Source organism: Lepisosteus oculatus, chromosome 17 (assembly GCF_040954835.1).
Source record: "Lepisosteus oculatus isolate fLepOcu1 chromosome 17, fLepOcu1.hap2, whole genome shotgun sequence".
Classification (NCBI taxonomy): domain Eukaryota; kingdom Metazoa; phylum Chordata; class Actinopteri; order Semionotiformes; family Lepisosteidae; genus Lepisosteus; species Lepisosteus oculatus.
This window is the reverse complement of record NC_090712.1, coordinates 4869512-4893470: the sequence shown is the minus strand read 5'-3', so window position 1 is coordinate 4893470 and position 23959 is coordinate 4869512. Positions and strand designations below refer to the sequence as shown.

At 46.1% G+C, this 23959-nt stretch overlaps 1 protein-coding gene across 6 annotated transcripts in view; it reads left to right on the top strand.

Annotated features, from left to right (window-relative positions):
- The window catches only part of lyst (lysosomal trafficking regulator), an 88930-nt gene that overhangs the window by 42998 nt on the left and 21973 nt on the right, over positions 1-23959 (top strand). For 5 of the 6 annotated variants that reach the window (XM_069179924.1, XM_069179925.1, XM_069179923.1 and 2 more), the window contains 21 exons: positions 2566-2786; positions 3746-3812; positions 4428-4537; positions 5602-6028; positions 6303-6456; positions 6951-7124; positions 7471-7631; positions 8719-8909; positions 9407-9652; positions 10549-10722; positions 12235-12384; positions 12848-12985; positions 13324-13522; positions 14128-14256; positions 16165-16825; positions 18804-18984; positions 19347-19516; positions 19764-19994; positions 20456-20622; positions 21170-21322; positions 23231-23422. In XM_069179924.1, the coding sequence (XP_069036025.1) occupies positions 2566-2786; positions 3746-3812; positions 4428-4537; positions 5602-6028; positions 6303-6456; positions 6951-7124; positions 7471-7631; positions 8719-8909; positions 9407-9652; positions 10549-10722; positions 12235-12384; positions 12848-12985; positions 13324-13522; positions 14128-14256; positions 16165-16825; positions 18804-18984; positions 19347-19516; positions 19764-19994; positions 20456-20622; positions 21170-21322; positions 23231-23422 (4296 nt within the window). The remainder of the gene's footprint in view (positions 1-2565; positions 2787-3745; positions 3813-4427; positions 4538-5601; positions 6029-6302; positions 6457-6950; positions 7125-7470; positions 7632-8718; positions 8910-9406; positions 9653-10548; positions 10723-12234; positions 12385-12847; positions 12986-13323; positions 13523-14127; positions 14257-16164; positions 16826-18803; positions 18985-19346; positions 19517-19763; positions 19995-20455; positions 20623-21169; positions 21323-23230; positions 23423-23959) is intronic. The other variant, XM_069179926.1, reaches the window with a different exon arrangement.

Genomic DNA, 23959 nt, shown 5'->3' with positions numbered 1-23959 from the left:
GTTGATGGAGATGTAGCTTTAGCAGCTTTAAGAGTTGTAACATCCGTGCTTGCCTGGGGGTGTGGACAGATGTGCACTTGGAGCAGCGGTGGTGTGGGATGCTCACAGTCTCTGAGATACAGAGAATAGTAGCCACAATAAATGTGAATTGCAACTCATCACTGCATTATGCATATATATTGTTTGTTTGTATCGTGACAACCTAGGCTTCCAGACTTTCTGCTTTTTCCTGCTCTATTGCCGTGTTACATTACCACCATCTTATTATTCAAAGAATGTGAGTTTAATGATGCAGTGTTTCAGAAGAATACTTTGCTTGTTTGGTTTGAGAATAGAGACTTGCACTTCTACTTCCCCACCGATGTTACGTTCCTTCTGGTGTGAGGACTCCACGCAAAGCCTGAGTCCTGGTGAAACTCTTGTCTTGCACGGGATGACCTCGCAGTGAACGGGGAACTGCTGTGGTTTTCTTTAGCCCTCCAGGACCCCAATTGTTTTGTTTTTGATCCTCTATTCAAAGAACCTACTATTGGACCATTATTTGGGCATGAGAAGCAGTGAACGCCGTTTCTTTTCAACATCTGTGGCTCTCCCTTATCGATGAGCACTTTCTGCCCAAGCTCCAAATCGATACGCTTGCTCAACTCGCATTTCCCCACAAGGCCCAGCATCTCCTAGTTGACGGCAGAGTTGTTTCCAGGGCAACCGCATCAGAAGGGTTGCCGTGGTTACTGTACGCACACTCCCTGTTCCGTCTTATTGCCGTTTTCGTTTTCGTCAGATACACTTCACTGAAGTGTTCACAGGGCCCACTGATCCTGTAGCTGTACTGATTCCTTGTCTGGGGAAACAAAATGTCACAATAATAATAAAATATTTTATATGCCAAAGTAGGAAACTCATTAGTGTGGCAGACTCCGGTATTATATTGTCTAGACTGTAGCCTGCTTGAACCTCAAAGCTGTCAGTCCATGCGGTGATGATCTGAGACGCCGAAGTGCCTGCGTTATCTGTATTCATTGGAGGGCTAGGAATGGGCAGTCTCCTCTCATTGCTTTCAGCCTACAAAAACCACTCATGAAGCACTAGCGAGTGAAACGATGATATTGAGTGCTTAAGCCTCTTTCGCAAACGTTTGCTTCAGAGTGATCCGATTTGGATATCCAGAAAAAAAACAATGGGTAGCAAACATATTGGTCACAGCACTGAAGAAAACAAGCCAATTGTTTTTGCAATCTTCTTTAAATGCACAGAAGCTGTAAACATCACCCAATGCCAGCAGCTGTTTTAACAGTGCGGTATTAATTGAAAATCACCCCAATCAGTTAATGAGCTTATAAGAGAGGAAAGCAGAGCTGGAGAGGGACTGTTAGCAGTTTGTGGATATGGGAGGTGCCAAAGATGTGTGCAGTGTTAGATTTTACCAATGAAAACAATTGCCCTTCTTGCCTTTCCCCAGTTGTCTGGGTGTTAAATCATACATGTAGTTCGTGTTGGCTGTTACACGTGGCTTAATAAACATGAAGCATTAAATTGCTCATAAGGAGCTCAGACTGGGAAGAGTCGTTTTGTCGCATACATGACGTAAGCCTTGCATTTCTGCCTTGGAACCAGATTGATGTGTATTGGAAAGGGTTTCAGTTAGGAGGAGCAATTGTTGTGTCCAAATCGCGAGTCGTGCGTATCAAGACTGTCTGCTGTGCAGTGCTTATCCATTTACAGAGCCAAAGGTCAGGTGTTTAAATGGAAAGGCGTAGGTGTGAGTAATGGAAACTGTATAAAGGTTATGTAATGTTCAGCAATCCCCCATAATCATGAGCTGTAATTACCCGTAACATTACTGTTTCCCTGTATACTGTTCATTGTCCCTGCCTCCTCCACATCAGCTCACCTATCAGGGAATGAAAGCAGAATACAAATTCATGCCAGGGTTTTGTCAAGTGATGGTTTTTCTTGCAGGCCATGAAGGTTGATTCTTTTTAATCAAAAAGATTCCAAGTGGAAACTAAGCTTTTACATGAGTAACCTGAGGTAACGGGTATAAATGTCTTTTGCAGTGGGAGCTGTAGTAATTGGAGCATCGTTCTGGAAGCTTTGTATTTTCCTGATGCAAGAATTCTTTAGGCCACTAGCTTTTATGACAAAGGAGGGGGTCTGTCCATGATCAGTGAATAGCAGTTATAGGCTGTGTACTCTTTAGGTTGATAAAACCTTTGGCTCGCTCTGTTCTTGGATGTGCATTCGTCGTCCTGAACTGACATGGAGATGTGAGTAGCAGGTTGAGAGGTGAAGTGGAATGACCCAGTTTCTTATTTTACCTCTGAATCGGCTGGTGCTGAGCTCAAACTGGGTCTTTGAATGGCCTGAGTGCCTTCACTCTTACATTGGAATTGTTTATAGGCAGTTCCTTAGCCTACCTTTTTCTGGACAGGGGCTCTCATTTTTGAAAGGTTGCCAACGCTTTGCTTTGATGTAGAAATCATTATCCAACATCGACTGCATGTGAAACGGCTCCTCTTCTTCAGCTGACGAGGCTCTGCCCTGCCCCTGTGCTCTCTGTGACAGGAGAGAGAGGAGCGGAGCCCCCCCCTCCCGGCGAGAGCGAACTGGGGAGCCTGGCAGAGGATCCTAGCCGGGGGGTGCTCCTGTACCCCGAGATCTGCACCATGGAGCTGCAGCTGCTGTCGGCAGGGGCCCCCGACCTGCAGGTGCTCACCCACGTGTTCCGCAGCCTGCTGGGGGTGGTGCGGAGCTGCCCCCGCAACGCCATGCTGCTCTACCAGCAGGTGAGCAGCTCGACAGTCAGCGTTGAGTCAGCGGGCGAGAGAATGGGTCAGACGGAGCGGAGCGCGCGTACCGAGCCATGTGATTCACAGCTGCCATTCATGCACATCTTTGATCCGCCCGCTTGGAAACACTCCAGACCCCTGTGCATTATCCGAAGTGTAACCTTCACCCTATTTCTGATCGGAACCATAACCCTACCGCAAACGTGTGCTTGAGATGTCTGTTGGAATGACTATCCTTTTGAAATAACTGAGCACTATTTGATTCAGAAATAAATAATAAACTTTCAGATGGTCTTTCACCATTCTGTGAGAATCCATTTGTGTTTGATACCTGTCGCAAATCTGTGTTGTTTCAGAATTTTAGTTGATATACCATACAATTTTGTGTGTGTGATGAGAGGGATTATTTCACATGGTTAAACACACCCTACAGTACTTTGTACAACGACGGGGTCTTTTTAGCCTGCCTTGTAAAACAAATATGTAAGCACACGTTCATACCTGGTTTGTTTATAAAATAAGTCCAATCTTAAGACAAGTCCCTAAATTTGTCATGCTTAGTTTGTGTTATGCAGTTGCATTAGACAACAATGCTAGAATTTTTTTTTCCAGGAAAACTTAACACCTCTGTGTTGAATGATAACGGAGGTGTAATTTAGTTTTGTACTGACTTATAATAAAGTAAAATCAGCAGTCAGTATCCTTGTAGTCCTATTAATATCCAGTGTTATATTCATGTCCTCATTTCTCTACCCAATACGTACAACTACGTTTCAAGGTGTTTAGAATTACTTAGAATTACACAGTTAATCCAAGACCAAAAAAGTAAAAGGAGAAATAACCTCCCCCACCCTTTCTGAAGATGAGGGATAAAACTAGTGAATGAAAATTTGATAGTTGTTTGTTAATCATAAATATTTTTTCTTAACTTTTTCAACGATATTTTGCTTCCGTAGGGTGCTGTGAAAACAATTTTAACAGGATTTCAGAATATTTTGAGCCATGCAGACCCTTCTGCAGCAGGTATGTCATCAGGATCGTTTTTGCTGCTGTTACTTTGTGCAAGTACAATACAGGCCCTACTCACAGGTCGTTTTTAAAAAAAGGCTTGGACAAAGTCATCCCTTTGGAGTTCTTCAGAAAAAAAAATGGATGTTTTTGCAATGTCCAAATGCAATGTGGGAGTGCATTTAAAATTGAGAACAAGAGAACAAGAACAACCCGCTGTGTACCTCTTTGCACAGCGGGTTGGGGGAGTGTGGAACCAGTCCATGTTGTTGCAGCCGGGTCCTAGGCTTCTCTAGAGAAACATCTGGAGGAGATCAGATCAATTAACTACAGTACTTGCTAGACGTGCCAAATGAATTACTCCAGTTAGAAACATGACAAAACCACCTCGCAGGAATAGGAAGCTGAAGGCAATAAATGTACTTTTCCAAGTTGCCTAAATAGAACCCCTGATTTATAACCTGTTCGGTTTGATGGCTTCATGTTCACCTACAGTTTGTCAGGCTGCCAGGGTTGTAGATTTCAGAACTGCCCAGGTTAGCTTTCGGTGGGGCAGCTGGCGCGAGGGATGTCCTGGGAGGGTCAGCTAAGCTGGCGTCGATGGTGTGAACTGTGACCCTGTCCCCGCAGAGTGCCAGGCTGTGCTGGTGGAGCTCCTGGTCGCCATGGTGAGTGTGCGGATCCAGGCGGAAGAGCTGTCCCTGCTGATCCGACTCTTTCTGGAGAAAGCACCCCCCACTGTGAGTACACTTTTCCCCAGCCAAAGTGAAGTAAGGTACCCGAAAACAGCTCTGAGAAATTGTGTACAAAATACCAATATCTCAAGAACAATCCTCTTTCAGCAGGTGTTGTTTCTTTCATTCTACTGGGAATTAACAGAAGTGAAACCATTTGTAGTAAGAAGCATAATATTTGCCTTTGGCCTGGTGCTTTCTAGGAGAATGACATTCCAGACAGTGATTACAGTTCTGTTCATTCATTCCTTACTTGGATGTGATTAATTAGAAAACACTGCAGAGTTCATTCTAACCAAGGGAATTTATACTTTAATATGTACTGAGTTAAGCAGCACCATTAACAGAGCTAATGTTCGTGTTAGGCTGTGATTTTTGTACATTGTCTGGTGGGAATTGCCTATGAGCAGCTTTCCTTTAAGACAGACAGTTGGGTTGATTGTTGATGATGAAGATGAAGCAGTCTCCTCAGTTACCTCACAGAAGCTGTTTTTCCATCCTATACTCATGTTCACTGGGTCAGACTGGCCTTTTCACTGCACAGACAGTTTCCCCTTCTTCAATGGCTTGTCCTCGGCTGTGGATGTTCTGTTCTAATGTGTGCGAAGGGACAGTGCAGCCAGTGCATTTGTTTTGTAAAACCTGCATTTTCTGTACTGCTACGCTGATGAAGGTCCTTTGAGAACCTCACTGCAGCTTGTTAATTTGTACATCGGCAGCTCTCAACAGCTGGCACAGTTTTAAAAAAGAATTCCGGCAATGTCATTTAACTTGCCCAAGAAAAGCTCTGCTTTTCCAAGACGTCTTCTAAAGCTGTAACGAACACTGCGCTCTGTGCAATGTACCATATCTGTAATATATAGTGTGCAAACTATGGAAGGTTTGAACAACTCGGAGAATTGCAGTGTCACAGATTTCAGTTCACTGCACCGAGCAGAAGTGAAGATGTTAATTTCCTGTTCATAATGACCGGGCACCACAGTAAGCCACCAAGCAGGGCAGAGAGGCCGAGCTGACGCAGCTCAGTGAATCGGACCCTCAGCTTTGTCCCCCCGCTGGCTGTGCTGCAGGAGATCCTGCTGAACGGGATCCTCCGGATCGTGGAAGCGAACGTGCACATGGAGCCCCTGCAGCACCTGTCCTTCCCGCTCCTGCCCAGCTCTTCCAGCCCCGGGGGGCCCCCCGCAGGGCCCAAGCAGAGCGGGGCGCCGGGGGCCAAGGGCGCGGGGCTGCTGCGGAGGGCCCGGGCGTCTCCCGGCCGGAGAGAGGCCGAGGGCGACGCCCTGAGCCACCAGCTGTCATCCTCCTGGCACGTGGCTCCCATCCACCTGCCCCTGGTGGGGCAGAACTGCTGGCCCCACATGGCGGAGGGCTTCGGCGTGTCTCTGTGGCTGAGGGCCCAGGTTCCTGCCGACGGGGACGGTGCTGCAGACAAGAGCAGGAAGCGCAGGAGGATGCACCTGGGGGCGTTCAGGGACAGCAGCGTGGACAGCACAGGTACTGTCGCTCTCCGAGGGCGTCTGTCTGATTTCCGCATTGCTTGCTTTGCGCAGACGTGTTCGCTCCATCCTTTTATTCGTGGAGGTGATGTGCTAAAACTCGCCTATCGATTTAGAAGCAAGAGGTCAAGAACGGAGTAAAGACTTAAGAAATGTTCTGAGTTTCTGGATATGGAAATCAACGTCTAGCGTTAAGCCCTTGGGAGGCAGATTTAAATGCTTTCCTCATAGGAGTGAAAGAATAAACACATCTTGAAGTGTCTCTTTCACAGAAGGAGAGAAGAAACGGGGGGTGGACCACCAGGGTCCTTCCAGCTCTGGGGACAAGCTGGTGGAAGAAGGGTGTCTTCATGTCATCTCTCTGGGCTCCAAAGCACTAATGCTGCAGGTCTGGGCTGATCTCAACACAGGGACATTCATTTTCCGGTAAGCACAGCTGCTAGATGTTGGAACAGTAATACCGTGCAGTTTGCATTGTTACTGTTATCACTTTTATTATGTTATTACTGTTATAATGTTATTATTGTGTTATTACTATTACTATGTTACTATTATTACTAGTGCAGTTTGAACTATCGACAGCTACCACCTTTATAGGGCTGAGCTGTAGGCCTTACAAAGTCCTTGGTAATGATTTGTCTGTACGGAGTTGTTAACCTGCTTTAGTTTTCAATGGATTATATAAGCTGAGAGGGTCTCTGTAGAGCCAGGAAAATTAATTAAGTTTCTTGGTTCCACCCTGCAACCTTGCAAGCTAAAGAACACAATTGAAATAGCTGGATCATTACAAATGTCATTAGTTCTTTGTTCTAGTTAGGCACGCTGAAAGGTGCAGAGAGGCTGTTAGTGTTGTCTCTGTGAAGGGGTCTGGTCGGGGGGGCCCACATTCTAAGTGCTGTGGTGTCTGGATGGTTTGACAGGATTTGCATCGATCCCAACGATGAGATGAAGGCTGGCCTCCTGGCTCAGGCCGAGTCGGAGGAGGGCCTTCTGACTCCGGGCAGATGGCAGCACCTGGCCTTCAACTACACCCAACAGCCAGAGGGCAAGAAGAATGTGCATGGGAAACTGGTGATGTGGGTCTCGGGGCAGAGGTAGGGCACCTTTATGCCTAGCACACTGAGCGATGATACTGACACCCGCGTCAGCAGCACGACGCTGTCAAGACAGAGGTGTTGCTCAAATCTGGCTCTTACCATTCAGACATGTAGTGTTGAGTCAGTTTTAGTTGAGAAGCATACCTTGATTTAAAGATTACTGTAGTTTAAGTGTGATCCTGAATCCTTTGTGTCAGGGTTTATATCGGTACTATGCTGTGAAAGATTTTCCATTTAAAGGCAGTTTTTGTTTACTCCATGAAATCAAAAGGCAAGTGACAGAGTGGTAAATGGATAAATGCATGAACAAGCAATATCATGCACACTTGTATTCCCCCTGCAGGAAATGCGAAATCTCTTTGGACTACACTCTCCCAAGGAAGTCCAGCTTATCCTCAGACAGCAATAAGACCTTCTGCATGGTGGGCCACTATGTTCATTCAGCAGAGGACCAGTCAAGACTGGCAGGGAGCTGGGACATTGGCAGTCTGCTGCTCTTTAACGGTAAGGCCCTCTTCTCCATCTGTCACACCAGGCATGATTGCACTCCCAAAGTAAGACGCCGGTCTTCAAAAAAGCCAGTTAGGGCAGTGAAAAGGTTGGAGAGATCCAATTGGACATGCTTGGTGTTTTTCAGGAGAATTTACAATCGCACACACAACCGTAAAAGGGGAACAGCAGTACAACAATCTCAGATCGGGAGTTAAATAAACAAATTAATTGACAGTCTTGAAAAGTTGACAAATTCCAAATTAAGCACAAAATCGTGAACTTTGTGAAAGTACTGTATGGTCTCCTTTTTGTCTAAAATCCCTGGTCTCTCCGAGGCCGAGAGCGATAGTTTGCCAAATTATGACATGAAGTAGCCCTTCCTGCTCACTAGTCACTGTAATGACTAATGTAACGTGATGTACCAGCCAATAAGTACAGGTTGTGCAGCAGACATTTCAATACAGAAATGTTCAAATATGACAGTTAACAAGTAGTGTTTGTCATCAAAACCATCTAGCAGTCGAGAGCCATATTTCTATTGGGTTATGTATTCACAAGCCTGTTTGTTTGCAATATCATAAGGCCGCACACATCACCAGAAGTTTTGTTGCCTCGTTCTGAATCGCAGAATATGGAGCTGCAGATACTGTGTACATTTGAAGTTCATTATGGTTTGAAATGCACTCATCAATGCAGATTCTTTCTGATCCCGAAATATAAAAATAGTGTTGCAGTTCCCCTTTAAAAAAAAATGATATTTATTAACTCAACCATTTTTTGTGACACCTGGATTTTTCAACAGTGATCCCCAGAAAATGGAATACACCTTCCCTCTTGAATGTGGAGAAGTACATCAGTAGTTGAAACCACTTAGATTAAAACCTCTTACTGTCATGGACTTTGAGAGGCAATTTCCACCTGGAATGATGTCCCCTTAAACATTTTGTAATAACGCTTTAAGTAAAGGCAGTAGAGGCCTGGTTCAGAGTTTAAATTGAAACTACTGATACGGGGATGTAAAGCACTCTGGAGCTTCACTTTTAACACACTTGCATTGGGGTCTTTCTGTTGACTGATCTCTCGCCTCTGTCTTTTCCAGGCTCTAGGATTGGTCCCGAAGAGGCGTTTTACCTGTATGCCAGTGGTCCAGATTTCACCTCCATTATGCCGTGCAAATACGGGAAGCCCAGCCTGAGGTTCTCCAAGTACATCACTCTGGAGGGGCTGCAGTGTGAGGAACTGAAGGAGCTGCTGATGAAGAACAGGGAGATCGACCCTGGGCCACTGATTGTAAGTGTCTGCCATGTCATTGAGTCTGGATTTTTTCCCAGCACACAGAAGACAGGAATCAGTGCCTTCAAAACGCCTCCTTTTTCAGTAAAGGCATTGTTAGATGTTGTTAGAGGAACTACAGGAAAAGTTGCCTGTTGCCTTTCTAATATTCAGTTTCCAGTATTTTACATTTTCAACCAAAGCTGTAATTTAAATGATACACTGTTTCAGAAAGATTGCCATGACATCTAAAGGTCTTTAAAGGATTTTGCTCAATTTCTGTACTTTACTGCACTTATTACAATGCCAGATAAGGTTTAGATAATTTCAAGATAAGTTTAGATAAAGTGTTACAGCTGCTTTTAAAAAATGAAGAACTATACCAATTTCTATAGTGGAAGTGTTCTTTAAAATACCCTGTGAATATCTAAGCTGTACCTCTGGGTTTTGTGAGACTGAAGTCTTAATGAAGTCTTCTCTAGAGGAGCAGTAGAGGTCTGCCTATGTGTTCTCAGGAAAGCCTAGCAGTGGCCTATGCGCCCAGCTGCCCAGTCCAGTACACCATCTACGAGCCGGTGATCCGCCTGAAGGGGCAGGCCAAGATGGTGGCCTCTCAGAGACCCTTCAGTGCTAAAGAGGCGCAGAGCATGGTGCTGGAGCCCCAGTACCTGAGGACCCTGTGCCCCACCGAGCCCCAGGGCCTTCAGAGCATTCTGCACAGGATCGGGGGGGCTGGGACCTTCGTCTTCCTCTTCGCAAGGGTGAGTGTCCTCACAGCAGTACCGAATGACCTGTGATTGGTGAACCCGGACATTTGGATGAGAATTGACAAACCATTTTTCATTATGTATCTGCACCCTTAGGGACTTTTTCTACAAATCTGGATTCCTATCAAAAGCCCCTGTACCCTCCAAGGGAGACTGAGAAAATGCAGACATGCTCTGACCTGCCATTTATGTCTAGACACACTACAGGCTCAGCAGTGACGTACAGGAGCTTCTGTGCCGATTGGCTGGGAGGCTCACTGACATCACCATGAACATGCAGGCCCAGGATTCAGTTTCTCTTGGAATCAAGATAGTGCTGATTGGCTAACCCAGATCTTACTTGGGATTCTACCCTGGCTGGGGGGGACACTGAGCCACTTGGAGAGTCACCACAACCTTGGAGAGTCACAGTCACAGTTGGCTAGTATCATGACCCAGGCTCGAACCCAGGTTATAGCCAGCACTTTGCTGGATGAGCTCCCCTGGAAACCCTGAGAGTCCAGGTTTTAATGTGATTTTTAAGGAGTTTACATTTTGTAAAAAAAGCATTTTAGAATTAAATTGTAAAGCAAATTGTCTTATTTGTTGAGATGACGTGTATTTTTACTACCTCCACTAATATTCAATGCAATTAGCAATGCTTTCGGACACTGCAGTTATCCCACATTGTCTAAAAAATGACATTATATAAAAGGTAGGTAATTGCTTTTTTCATGAGTCTGTCTGGTTTTGACTGCACAGCACACAGAAATGAAATGTAATTTCCTGCACAGTGTGATTTTGAAGATTCAAACCTCTGGAGGTGGGCTGCTGGCTGCGTTCTCAGACAGGAGAAGCTGGTGGGTAACGTCTCTCGTCCACACAGCCCCTCTCACTCTCTCTCTCTTTAGGCAGTGGAGCTCAGTGACTGTGAGAAGATTCAGGCATTAGCCCTGCAGGTGCTCCTGTCCCTCGTGAGGTACAACCAGCACCGGGTCCACGAAATGCAGAGCTGCCATGGCTACTCCATGATCCACCAGGTGCTCATCAAGTCCAAGTGCATCGTGGGCTACCATATGCTAAAGGTCAGCAGTGCCTCTGCAGAACCATTAACATGACATGACATTGCTGTTATGTGCTCCAAAAACATGAACATAAATAAACTTCAGTCTGAACTTGTCTCTCTGGCTATCAAGGAGGCCGAATAAGTTCTGAGTGTTCAGTCCTGTTGACATAATCTTGTCCAGTTGGCATTCCAAAAGTGCCTCTACCCTCAGGAGCTTTCTCTTGTGTGTTGTCTGAAATGCACAGACTTGCTGGGTCTGAGCAGGAGTTGATTTTACAAAGGCCTTGTTAGCTCGTATCTGTTTTTGGTATTTTTTTAGATATCCATTTTCTGGCACTGTAATGGTTGTCACTTTACTTTCACGTTTGCAGAAAGCCTGATAGAATGTAAAATGTCTGAAATGCAGTGTTGTATGTCTGATGTATGAACCTGGTCACCACAGATGGATTACTTACACTTGTCCTCTTGCATGAAAGTGGAATAACATCCTAATTTATATTCCATGTCTTAGTACTGGTGAGGGACCTAATCTCTTACACTGACTTAGCAACAACAATACTCTACTTTTCTTGAAGTTTTCTTTTCCTCTTTCCCTTAAAACTGTGAAAGTTCACCTTCTTTATTCTTTGAGAAAATAATTATTTTCCCTAAACTGATATCCACCATTCTGGACTCCAAACAAAAGACCTTGGGCTGTGTTTGTCACACCGTTTTATACACAAGCTCCAGCTGTGGTCAGTCAAACCAGCAACCCTCAATTGATGCACACCTTCCTGATATTTCCCAGCTTGCCTAGATCTACAAATATTGTCATGACAGAGCTATAAGGGATATGACCTTTTCCATATCCTGGGCCCATAACATGCCCTTTCCATTGTCTTGCCATTTATATAATTACAGATAATCTGTTCCTCGCATACATGTATGAAAGTGGGTTTCAATAATGCAGGTGGAGCACAGAAGTAAGGCTTTTGTTCTGCTGGAGTGATGGGCGGTGTAGGGGTGTTGAATAAATGGTTTCCTTTGTGCAGGAGCCTTTCTTAATGGCTTATGAATAGGTATTATTTAAATCTTAAGGTATGACATCATTAATCTCGTACAGATACGTTTCTTGAACTGGTTATAAGTACTAGTATGTTACAATGCCATCATAGTTTGCGAGTTTGTCTGCCTCCTCTGTCATAATTTCCATACACCTGGGTTTTTGGAACACAATGCATAGTTTTGCAGTAATCCAGTTTTTCCAGAATATTTGTATTGAACTGCATGAACAAAAACCCTAAGCTCACTTTAACATCCGACGTGTTGACTTTTGTTTTAATAGTCATTCAGATGGTCTGTTTGTATGGAGATGGCATCACTGATTCTGTATGTCACCAATATAAATTGTTTTCCCCTGATGAGGATAAAAGGTATAACATTACAACTTTCATATCGGTGACATGCTATGGGGTTAATTGTGGACTGAAAGCAGTTGTGTCCCTGTCTTGATTGTCTCCACCACCCTGACTGCTCTGTGGCTTGTGCCCAGACCCTGCTCGATGGCTGCTGCAGTGGCCAGGTCCTTACTGTGAGCGAAGACGGCCAGTTCAGGCTGGATCCGGAGTCTACGGCTGTGGTTGTGGACCTCACGCTGCTGTCCGAGGTGCTGCGGGACTGGAAGATCTGGGCCAAGGCTCAGGTAGCCCTTAGACTGCTGCCCTCCATGGTTTCCTTCCACCCGACAATTATTTCTTTTCATCTTCGTGACCCAACCACAGCAGAGTGTAGTGGGTTTAGCATGAAATCTGTGATGGAGATAGTTTCATGGATAAGAAATAAAGGGAGTTTAAACATTATGCACACTACAAATTTATGCTCTGCTATGATAATCAATAATTGTTCACACATGGGTAAACCTGCAGACTTTTAAAGGCTTGTTTGATATGTGAAAAATCGGGTAAAAATAATTCTGATGGGAATGCAATGTGGTGTAAAAGGCGTAGAACTGATTTCAAGGTTTTTTCTGTGCTATATTTCAGATTTCTTTCTCCGTTAACTCTGAGTTATTCTGTCTGTTGCACCATGTGTATGGGGAAGCCGTCCTGACTGTTGTGTCCCCAACACTGTACATGTATAAGCCATTGTGTCTGCTTGTCTTTCAGAGTGGCGTTTGGGAGACCTTGCTGGCAGCTCTGGAGATTCTCATCAGGGTTCACCACCCCCAGCAGGTGTTCAACATCAAGCAGCTCCTAAAGGCGCAGGTGGTCCATCACTTCCTGCTCACCTGTCAAGTGCTGCAGGTACAACACTGGGCCCGATAAGCCCTTCTGTAACCACGTGCAGTCCGAACTTTCCCGCCCTCCTGCAGAGGGGCTGTTCCTTTCCACAAGCCCTTCTGTGTGGTTGCAATGTTTTACAGTACTTACAGCAAAGTACGTTTAACCCTGTGAAAAAAAGTAAAGGGAGGCAAACACTCCAAACTAGGCAGCCTCTGTATCTACAATTCTCTGTGAGCTTGTGAAAGTCTGGTGTTTTACTCAGAGCTATTCACGTCAATATGCTTGTTGTTCACTGGTGCACTGGACAGGCCTTTTTTCTAATGGAGTTCCCCTATTCGGGTTTCCTTTCTGTCCTTCAGGAGCATCGTAACGAGCACCTGACATCAATCCCACAGGATGTCTGCCTGTCCTTCGTCAAGATCATCCAGGAGGTGCTGGGATCCCCCCCTGACCTGGACCTTCTCAGACTCATCTACAACTTCCTGCTTGCAGTACATCCCCCCACGAACACCTACGTCTGCCACACGCCCTCCAGCTTCTACTTCTCTCTGCATATTGGTGAGACCCCACCACCACCCCCATTTCACTTGGGCCCTAGAGTAACGTTCACTCAGCCAGGAAGCTGCTGACGGTTTTGGCTGGAAGTAACTAAATGGTGAGAAATGGCTGAACCATCAAGCACATAGCTTCTTTGTGAGGAGGTCTTTTAAGTACATCAAAGATTCAAATCTTAGAGTAAACCAAACAAAATAAAAACTTTCTACGCTGCTTAGCACATTTTCTTGGTCAAAAGACAAACGGTATGTGGCATCATTTCAGTCCTCAACCTTGAGTTATTAATGGATATGTTAACTTAATTCCTCTACGAGAATGTACGTGGTTTGTGAACGTACAAGTGGCTGAGCAGATTTTCAGAATCTACCATTGATATACTGTTTGGATTAAACGACAAGAAATTTGAATTGCTGCTTGCTTAAATGTTTTTTTATGGGTTAATCTAGTGTTGGACTGTAGGAAAAGATTTTCTAGGCTAGAAAAACAGTGGGACAATGTTGATATCCAGGCAGGTGCCAAATCTCTGTAAGAGGCCACAGCACTTCTGAAATGGATGGTTGTCTGCAGAAAGACATTAATCCTCTGTCTCTGCTTTGTGTGCATTTTAGATGGCAAGCTCTATCAGGAGAAGGTGCAGTCCTTCATGTATCTCAGGCATTCGAGCAGCGGAGTTCGCTCAGCCGGCAGCTCCACTGTCTCTCTTTCCCCGTCAGGCTTCACTGAGGCTCCTGTAGAAGGTATTTCTCAGCGCCCCGAAACACTGTGCTCCTTTCTTAAACCATGGGAAACCCACAGCATGGCATCTCGAAGGTCCTTTCATTTCCAAAGAGGTTTCTCAAGTCCAGTTCTGTTCGCTTGCAACCCAAATCAATCTGCAATCCTCCATGTTCTGTTTTCAGGGTAATGATATCATTGCTTCAAAGTTTCACAAATTTCACGAAGTTCTAAGCCTGCTAATTTTTAAGATGGTGGCTTTTGCATCACCATGGCGGAATACCAGTGTTTATGAGCGGTTGGTATCTAAGGCGGTTTGAAAGTGTGAATCACTTGCATCGTGTAGAGCAGTGGTTCTCTAACGTTTGGACCAAGTACCACCCCTGATCAAACCAAAGCATCCAAGTACCACCTACAAATCGTCTTCTCACAGAAACCTCAGAAATTCTCAATGACCAACATGAGCGTGCGTGCACGCACACACTCACATGCACATATAATAAATTTTATAATAAACTTTATTTTATGTAGCACCTTTAAAGGTGGCTTCTCAAAGCCCTTTACAGAAAAAAAAACAGGAACAACAACAATTAAAAATAAACAAAAAAGCACAATTTCGGTGAGAGGGGTGAGCCTGTTTAGTCGATCAAAGCAGATGTGAATTAATTTTACAAGCCTTGATACAATTCACAACAGAGTCTAACAGATTTTAAATCGTCAGGCTTTTTCTTGACGGCAAAGTTCTCGCGGTGGATGTTGCAATGCGTCCATTCATTTCTGGAGCAACCTCTCTAATTCGTGCAACTGCATTGGCTTGTCATCGCTCTAGCACCATCTGTACAAACTCCAACGCATTTTCCAGTTGATTCCATTATCTTCGATAAATTCATTCAGAAGCTTAAATATGTGCTCTCCTGTAGTTCCCGTTGGTAGCAGCTTACAGAACAGAAAGACCTTATGGGACGTACCCTCAAACTCGTATCTAACGTAAATGAGCAAATTGGTCAAATCGACGACATCTACAGACTCATCTAATTGCATCTGCTCATCTTAACGCGCTCTATCAGTGTACTTTTGACATCATCCGCCATATCAGTAATTCATGAGTGACTGTGTCTTTCGGAGGGGGCAGCCAGTCGAGCTGTTTAGCAGCTTTTTCTCCACATGTAATATGTGTCAGCTCTTTTGCCAACGGTAAATAAGGTTCTTCAAAATAGTGTGGGGCTTACCTGCTTTAGCAATCCGCAAGCTTGCATTTTTCCCCGTTTCCGTTTCAGGAGTCCATCTCAGAAATTAAGAGAGGTTTTTATTTCACGCGCATGGGAGCGAAACATAGACGCTCTGTGTATTTTCAGCATATTAACCTAGAACAGTTCTTAAATATTATTCTGTTATCCATCACGCTTTCCTGTGCTCACAAGATAGCCAGCGTTCTTAGCACGCATTTCTATGCATTCCTGTGCTTACAACATTGGCATTGTTACAAAATCACACATATTCTCTACCTCCCTATTTGCTGGAGATAACTTTTTTTAAATACAATTGGTCACTTGCGTTTATAGCACACATTCCTATAGAATAGTATAGAATTACATAGTAGCTCTTGTGTCTACTCAAGTAGTAGTGCGTGCTGTATGGTAGTAACTAAGCTGCGAATCCTGATTTTCCGGTGCACGCAACAAAGCTCCAGGGTCATATGGCGTACCACCTTGCAGCGGTACCATAGTTTGAGAACCACTGGTGTAAAGTATTGATGTAGACATCTGCAACAGCAACTAACCAACATTTGGCTCAATGTACTCTATTTTACTTGCAAAAACAGTGGTTGGATTTTGAAGATCTTTCAATTGCCGTTTGACAGAAAGATTCCCCTTGGGTTTTGGTGTCCATAAAAGACGAGATCCTTATTAAATTCGCTCTGTTGTCTCCAGAAACCATCACGGCCCACAGCTCGGAGCGGGAGACTGGCCTGGTGGTGGACAGCCAGTTCCGCAACCCCCAGAGCTGGTCACCTTCTCCCACCTCCTCCCCTCCGCTGCCCCCCCATCAGGCGGGCCGAGCCTTGGGGGAGCCCAGCAGGCGAGCCGGGCATGAGAGGTGGTCCTCAGGGGCCCAGCAGGCGCATGGGGCCACCGAGACCCTCAAGAGGGCCAGCGAAGAGCATCTCGTCAGCAGCTGCGAGTCGGTCCAGACCATCTGCGACTCCAGAGAGGCGGGAGAGACCCCCCAGCTCTCCAGCACGCCCACCATCCGCATTGAGCAGGAGGCGGGAGAGAACAGCAGGCCGGAGGGCCTGGCGGACGGCAGCGGCGAGGGCAGCCCACGAAGCCTCGAGTCGGAGGAGCAGTTCGACCCCCCGGCGGAGGAGGGCATCCGACGCCCGGACAGCTTGAAGGGCATCCAGTCTTTCCAGAGGAGCCAGAGCAACTTCGCGAGCCTGGGCCTCGCCTTCCCGGCCCAGAATGGCTCCCTGGCCATCGCGCTCTGGCCTAGCCTGGCCGACAGGGGCCAGCTGCCCGAGGACTGGGAGAGCTACACCTTCTCTCCCGGCTACGAGCGCGCCTACAGCAGACCCGACTCTACGGGAGACAGGTGAGGCCGGCCAGGCTGCCAGACAAACCCCGTTTTCTTTGTGCTTAATGTTCGTGCAGTTACACGTGCGTGTTTACGGTGAGAAGGCAAACCCTTCGTGCCTTTTCTCCTGCGGAATAGTTCCATGACCTGCTCAGTTTTGCTAAAAGCTTTCCTGCGTCATGTCACTTGGAGCAGGATTCCCTAAAGTGGCAGCACACAATATCCTGAGCACCACCGAGCTCTGCCGGCTCTCCTCAGTGCAGCACACCCAGCAGCCCTAACCAGCTCTTTCAGGCTGAGCTGCTGCCTGTGAGGTGGTGGCTGTGTTTAAAGACGAATGGCTCTGCAGCTCAAAGGAGGGCGGGTCGGAGATTCTGTGTACACCATCTCACTCTCCTCTGAGTGCGGTCACAGGCGTCCTTAGCCGAGAGCCAGCCAAGACAAAAGAAAAAAAACCCACAGCTGACTCTTCTTTTGTTTGTTTTTGTTAAAAAGAGAAAACGTTTCTCACATCTTATTACAATGATAATAATATATGACATACATATACAATAATAAGCTTTATACTCCGCTAGGCCAGCTTCAGTGCATTGTGAATGTAGGTTAAAGTATGTCTTCGTTTATGGACTCACTGCATTCGTGTATGAGTTCAATTCAGCCAGCATGTAGTTCATTATCTCCTCGGGGGGTGCCCTTTGATCCCTTTGAAAGAAAGTTCTTATTTGCCAGTATGTGCTTTCAATATTGGTTCTGCAATACTGAGTTTACTGTGTACACAGTTACAGCATGGACTGTCAAAAGAACCAGTTTAATCTGCTTCTAGAGCAAATGGAGCTGAAGTCAAATGTTGGCAATGTGCTGGTGCAGTATTCCACATTACTAACCTGCTGTAAAAAAGTGAGAATTGTTTTGCAGCGGTACTCTATCCTGACCTGTGCTGGTTTAACAGGGACAGTGCAGTACGTGAAAAGCCATGCTGAAACTGTAACAGAAAATCCCTTCCATAATGTGCCCTAATGAAAATGAAAGTTTTACAGATCCTTGTCTGAGAGTAAGGATTAATCGGCACTTGTGATTGTTGGCTTTCTTCCCTACTGTGAAAATACATGAAATACATAAAATCACTCACTGAGCAATGAGAAAATCAGACTGTTCATTTAAACATCAGCATGATAAAAAAAGATATTAACCTCAAGAGCAATACCGGATGGATGAGACCTCCGTGTTTACAAAGTCCAGCCACTGTGCAAAGTGCCAGCCTTCACTGAGCTTGCAGTGGTGCCTAAAGTATCTTTCCTGTAACACTCCCACTCACTCATTGCCAGTCTGGGCTCTTGGATTGAGGCACTGGGAGACGTCCTGACCAGGACCCTTTTCATCTCTCCTATAAAAGAACCACAGCTCGAGCAGTGAGCCGACTTGGTTAGAAGAATGAAGTGCTCATTCGAAACTGCTGCGTGGCTTTGAAAGTGGTGCATGTAGCAATACTTGGGTTTTTTTTGGATTAGTAATACTGCTTTAACGACCTCTTCCTAAAGAACAAGTTTAAGTTGAAGTTTATTTCATTATACTCAGACACAGGTTTATGGTATAACAAAATTATATTTAGCTAGCTCTCAGACGGTAAGTAGTGCAAACAACAGATAATGTGCAAGACAACAACAGGTAACAGGTATTGTGCAAAACAACGACAGAATTAAGTAAAGGATACAAAATTATGGAGAGTAAACATCTTGACATGTGAGGTAGAGGGAGATTTCAATGTGCGTTCAAGTTTTGAGAAAGAAAGAAGGCACCGTAAGGGTGCAGATCGTAGGCTCTACGAGAGGCTGGGAGTTTAATAGTTTCATAGTGCGGGGGTAAAAACAGCAGTGTTATTTAAAGGAAGACCAAGCCTCTGTGTGAAGCACAGTCCTCCTCCCATAGATGAGGCCTTGAATGTTGGCAGTGCAGTGTCTGAGCAGGGTGTGTGACTCGTGCTGCGGCGTGCCTGCAGGTCCAGCACGGAGGACTGCCTGGTGCTGATCTGCTGCGGCCTGTACGATCTGCTGCGGGGCGTGCTGCTGCTCCTGCCGGACCTCATGCTGGAAGACGTGATGGACAAGCTGATCCAGCCGGAGGCTCTCATCGTCCTGGTCAACCACCCCTCGCCCCTCATACAGCTGGGAGTCATGAAGGTGGGGCTTCTTCTTCTGCTGCCTGCGTCCTCTCTTCTCCCCTTTCCTGTTTTCCCTGCTTTTCTCCTTACTCTTCCCTCCTTGATAGATGTGCCTTCTGGAAGAGTCTGGAGTTGGAAAATGAGCTCCATGTGATGAGGTCGACCATGGCAACTTATGTCAAACAGAACTAATTTGAGCTTCACATCGCAGTAATTCATATCAGCACATGTACTGTAGAGCATGTCTCTTAACCACGGAGATGCTTATCATGTGAACAGGAGGTTCACACTTCTTATGTGTTTTACATTGATGTTAACATGAAGTAGCAACAGTTAAGGAGTTGTACAACAGAAATGATTGTTAATCTTTCTTTCCTAAAGCTGCTGGATGCGTACTTTATCCGGTCAACAAAGGATCAGAGAGAGAAGTTCCTCAAGAACTATGGGTTTTCCTTGCTGGCCAATCAGCTGTACCTGCACCAGGGGACACAGGGGCTCCTGGAGTGCTTCCTGGAGATGATGTTCGGCCGTCCGGTGGGCATGGAGGAGGAGTGAGTAAAGAGAGAGAGAGAGGGAGGGAGTAGAGAGTTACAGATCCTGACCTCTATGTATCTGTTGAACCTAGTTCACATTTCCACATTCGCCAGAAGAGTCATTAATTATGTCCAAGAGGCCCCTTGCATGGTTTTTCTGAAACTATCCAAAAAGGGAGATACAAGTGAGATTCTGTGCTTACTACACTGATCTTGCCACCAAAAAAGTGAGCTCTTCCTTTTTCTTCTTCACCTTTTTGTGTAGCCTGGACCTGGAGGACATGGAGAAGGTCGACCCCTTCTTGAAGAGATGCATCATTCCGGTTCTGGGGCTGATTGAGAACTCCCTGTACGAGAACACGCTGGTGCACAACACGCTGTTTGTCCTCCTGCAGCTGCTCAATGCCTGCTCCAAGCTGGCCGACATCCTGCTGGACAACGGGCTCCTCTACGTGCTCTTCAACACGCTGGCGGCCCTCAATGGCCTGGAGAACAGGTAACTGACTTGTCTCGCAGCGCTTGGTCTCTGATCTAATTCAGATCTTACCCCTCAAGGGTCCTGAAGCAGAGCAACCAGCAGCAAAACCCACATCTGACCCTGGAAAAACCCCACTGCCCTTCTGTCACTGAGTACCATCGGATTACATTGTGGTGGGATTTCATAAACTAATTTCCACAAGGTGTTAAAATGAGATCACCAGACTCTAGATTATAACACTTTTATTTTTCTTATTCTTATTTGTATAGGACCTATCAGAATAGAGTATTATAGTATAGCACCTATCAGATTACGGACGTACAGCGGATCACTTGTTGTTTATAGTGCCATCTGTACAGATCTTCCAGAAGCTGAGCAGAAGGAAGGATCTGCTGTTGTATAAGGATGTGTAGATCATGGCTGTCTGAAGGCTGTACGGTCTGGGTGTGATGGCTCCTTTCTGCTGGTCCCCTTTGCAGGATCCCGCTGAACGATTACAAGCTCCTGGTGTGTGACATCCAGCAGGTGCTGGTGGCGGTGACCATTCACTCTTGCAGCTCCTCGGGCTCTCAGTACTTCCGCATCATCGAGGACCTCATCACGCTGCTGGGCTACCTGCAGACCAGCAAGAACAAGCGCACACAGGGTAAGGCCTAGGGGCCTCTGGCAGGCAGAGTCGATTCGGGACCACGGGGCACAGTCCCAGCCAGGAGATCCCTATATAGAGGAGCTAGCAGGTGGAAAGTAATTGGGAGTTAGGCTAACCCACAATCATTACAGTTCTCTTGGAATCATGACCTTCCTTAGACCTGGGAAAGGGAGTAAGTGGTTGAAATAAGAGAGTAGTTAAATTAACTAAAGTCTAACTATAGTTACCTAAAAATGGAATGGAAACTGTTAGACCCTGTGGCCTTCAAGCACTGAATTTGAAGAACACTGGCCTACAGTAATGCCTGGTAATGTCGTAAGCACCCTTGTCAATAAACCAAAAATGGAAAATTTGCCTTAATGGTAACTGATTTAGTCTATCCCCTTAACTGACCTGCCTTCTGAACACAAGTGCAGAAAATCTCAGTTGCAGTTTTGTTTTTTTCCGCCCAGCTCTTACAAACACAGATCCTTCCATCGACAGGGAAGGAATGTCTTCCTGCATGTCTCACTCCTCCCTTTTCCCTTTTCCCCGATGTGTGTAGAAATGGCTGTGGCTCTGCAGTTCCGGGTTCTCCAGTCAGCCATAGAGTTCATCAAGACGACAGCAAATCAGGACCCCCAGAAGCTGAGCAGCTCAGTGCACCTACCTCCTCTCCAGCACAGCGCCATCTACCAGAAGCGCAAAAGCATTGCAGGTGAGAAAAGACCCCTGCAAGATATACAGTAGGTATTCACATTCAGCATACTCATCTAGGGCACATAGCATGATCATTAATGCTGTAATCTCTCCCTCACCATAGCTACTGTAAAAGTACTTCACCTAATCAGAAGAATTACATATTATACTATAAATCTAAATTCAAGGGTCTGTGTCATTGATAACAGTAAATGTGGGTATTGTAAGAGTATCGTGACTCTGTATTCCAGCTTGAACAATGCCAGTTCACATTGGAGTGAGGGCATCAGTGTTTGTGGTGACTGGAATGGGGGGTTGGAGTAAGAAAACCTCCGAGCCGTAGGTTATACAGAGCAATGAACGACGTCTTCCTCTTGCAATAAGGAATTTGTCAAAATACTTTTTTATATCCTCTTAACTGTTTCTGCAAATTGCCTTGCGCCGTTTTGAGGCCGGACAGCATGATGTTCAGTGAGCAAACAAAGGGTCTCAGCCCTGGTGTGACCAGGGAGCCTGAAGCCTTTTTCCCCCAGTAGCGTGGGCTCCCTTGTGCGTCGGACAGGCGGCCGTCGTCACCTGCGCGCGGGTCACTCACAGCTCTCCTTGTTCTGTTATTTTTGCACCTGTTTGAAACCAAGGTTCAATTGCCATGAAAGACTCCATTATCCCACGCATCCCGAGACAGCATTACTGTTCCTTCGGGCAGATTCCGCTGCCCGCTTCCTACGGCTTTTTCTCCCTGGAGTCTCCCCTCCCGTCCCCCACGGGATCCCCGGGCTATGTCTTTCCCAGTGAAACAGGTGCAGTAATGGCCTCCGTGCCTGTCCGCTCCAATGGAGGACAACATTCCCCTTCCTCCAGAATGTTTCTCCATTGCGGACACTTAGCCTAGAGAACTCGCGCATGAAAACCTCTGACTCGCCCAGTGACCGAGCGATCACTGGTGCCTTGCTCGCTGCATCTGACTCCCTTTTCCTGCTGTCGGAATTTCTTTTTTTTGTATTATTCCTTGAACGTAGTGAAAGATCTCTCCTGACGGTATGCCTCGCGCGAAGGGACGCCAGCTCACTGCAATGCAGGGAGGGAGACAGCTGGTCCCCCAGCCTTAGAAATGAAGATAACTGCATGAAACCGATTTACCTCTCACCTTACTAATGCCAGCGCTCAAGTCTCGTGATTAAGATTTTTTCACAATGCTCTGAAAACCCAAAGAACTGTTGAGTTACGATGTTTTAATAGGCTTTCATTTGATTATTTTTTGGATTTAATGGATAACTGATCAAATGTAAATTCGCCTGGGGTAAGAACTAAGCATAATCCCATTACAGATATTTATGGAGTTGCTTCAGAAGCTAGCCTGTGTGAATTGTGATGCTCTTTTCTTTCATTGGCTTGGTATCTTGAGGTTGTTATTACATAGGTGAGAATGTCTGTTGCCTGAACCGTTCTAAACTTCTAAACTTACAAAAGGGCAATTTCCCTCCTTTTCTGACCGGGAGGCTCCAAAACCCAAAATGGTGTGCTTGAGATACCTCTTACGGTGCATTTAGCGTTTTGCAGTGGTACTTGTTGCATTACAGTTATCTTTGGAAGTCTTCCAAGTTTCTCAAAGTGTGATTAGAGAAAATAATAATATTAAATTCATTTTATATAGTGCCTTTGAAAGTAGATTCTCAAAGTGCTTGTAGTATGTGAGTAGAATTTAGTGAGTGAAAGACGCTGGGAGTAAATGTACGAGTATTCCAAACAATAATAATAAAAGCAAATTTCTTTTAGCGTATGGGTTTTCTTAATATTATTTTCCTTTCCAAACTGGAAAGCTGAGGTTTCTCGCGTGCTGCAGTGCTCGGTAGCTGTGGAAGCCCCTCTCGTCTCGAGCTCGGGCAGCTGGCTAACGCCGTGTCTCCCTGTGCGTGCGCGTGCGCAGGCCCTCGCAGGTTCTCCCTGGCGCAGTCCGACTCCCTGCTGACGCAGCTGCGCTCCGTGGCCAGCGACGAGCTGGCGGTGATGATGCAGAGGAGGATGAGCCAGGAGAACCCCATCCGCGCGGCGGAGGCGGAGTACGTGCAGCGGCTGCAGAGGCTGACCGTGCTGGCCGTTAACAGGCTCATCTACCAAGGTGAAACCCCATAGCACGGTCCTAAAACCCCATAGAACTCTTAATAAGAAGAATTGCTTACACTTATACGGCGCTCTTCTGGACACTCCACTCAAAGCGCTTTACAGATGATGGGGACTCCCCTCCACCCCCAGTGTGCAGCCATAGTGCGCCAGTACGCTCCCCACACACCAGAGGAGAGCAGAGTGTTGAAGCCAGTTCATAGATGTGGATTATTAGGAGGCCATGATTGGTAAGGGCCAATGGGAAATTTGGCCAGGACACCCCTACTCTTTTCGTGAAATGTCCTGGGATTTTTAATGACCACAGAGAGTCAGGACCTTGGGTTTGTCTCATCCGAAGGACGTATACAGTATAGTGCCTTTTTACAGTATAGTGTCCCTGTCACTAAACTGGGGCATTAGGGCCCACATAGACCACAGGGTGAGCGCCCCCTGCTGGCCCCACTAACACCTCTTCCAGCAGCAACCTTAGTTTTTCCCAGGAGGTGTCCCATCCAGGTACTGACCAGGCTCACACCTGCTGGGCTCCAGTGGG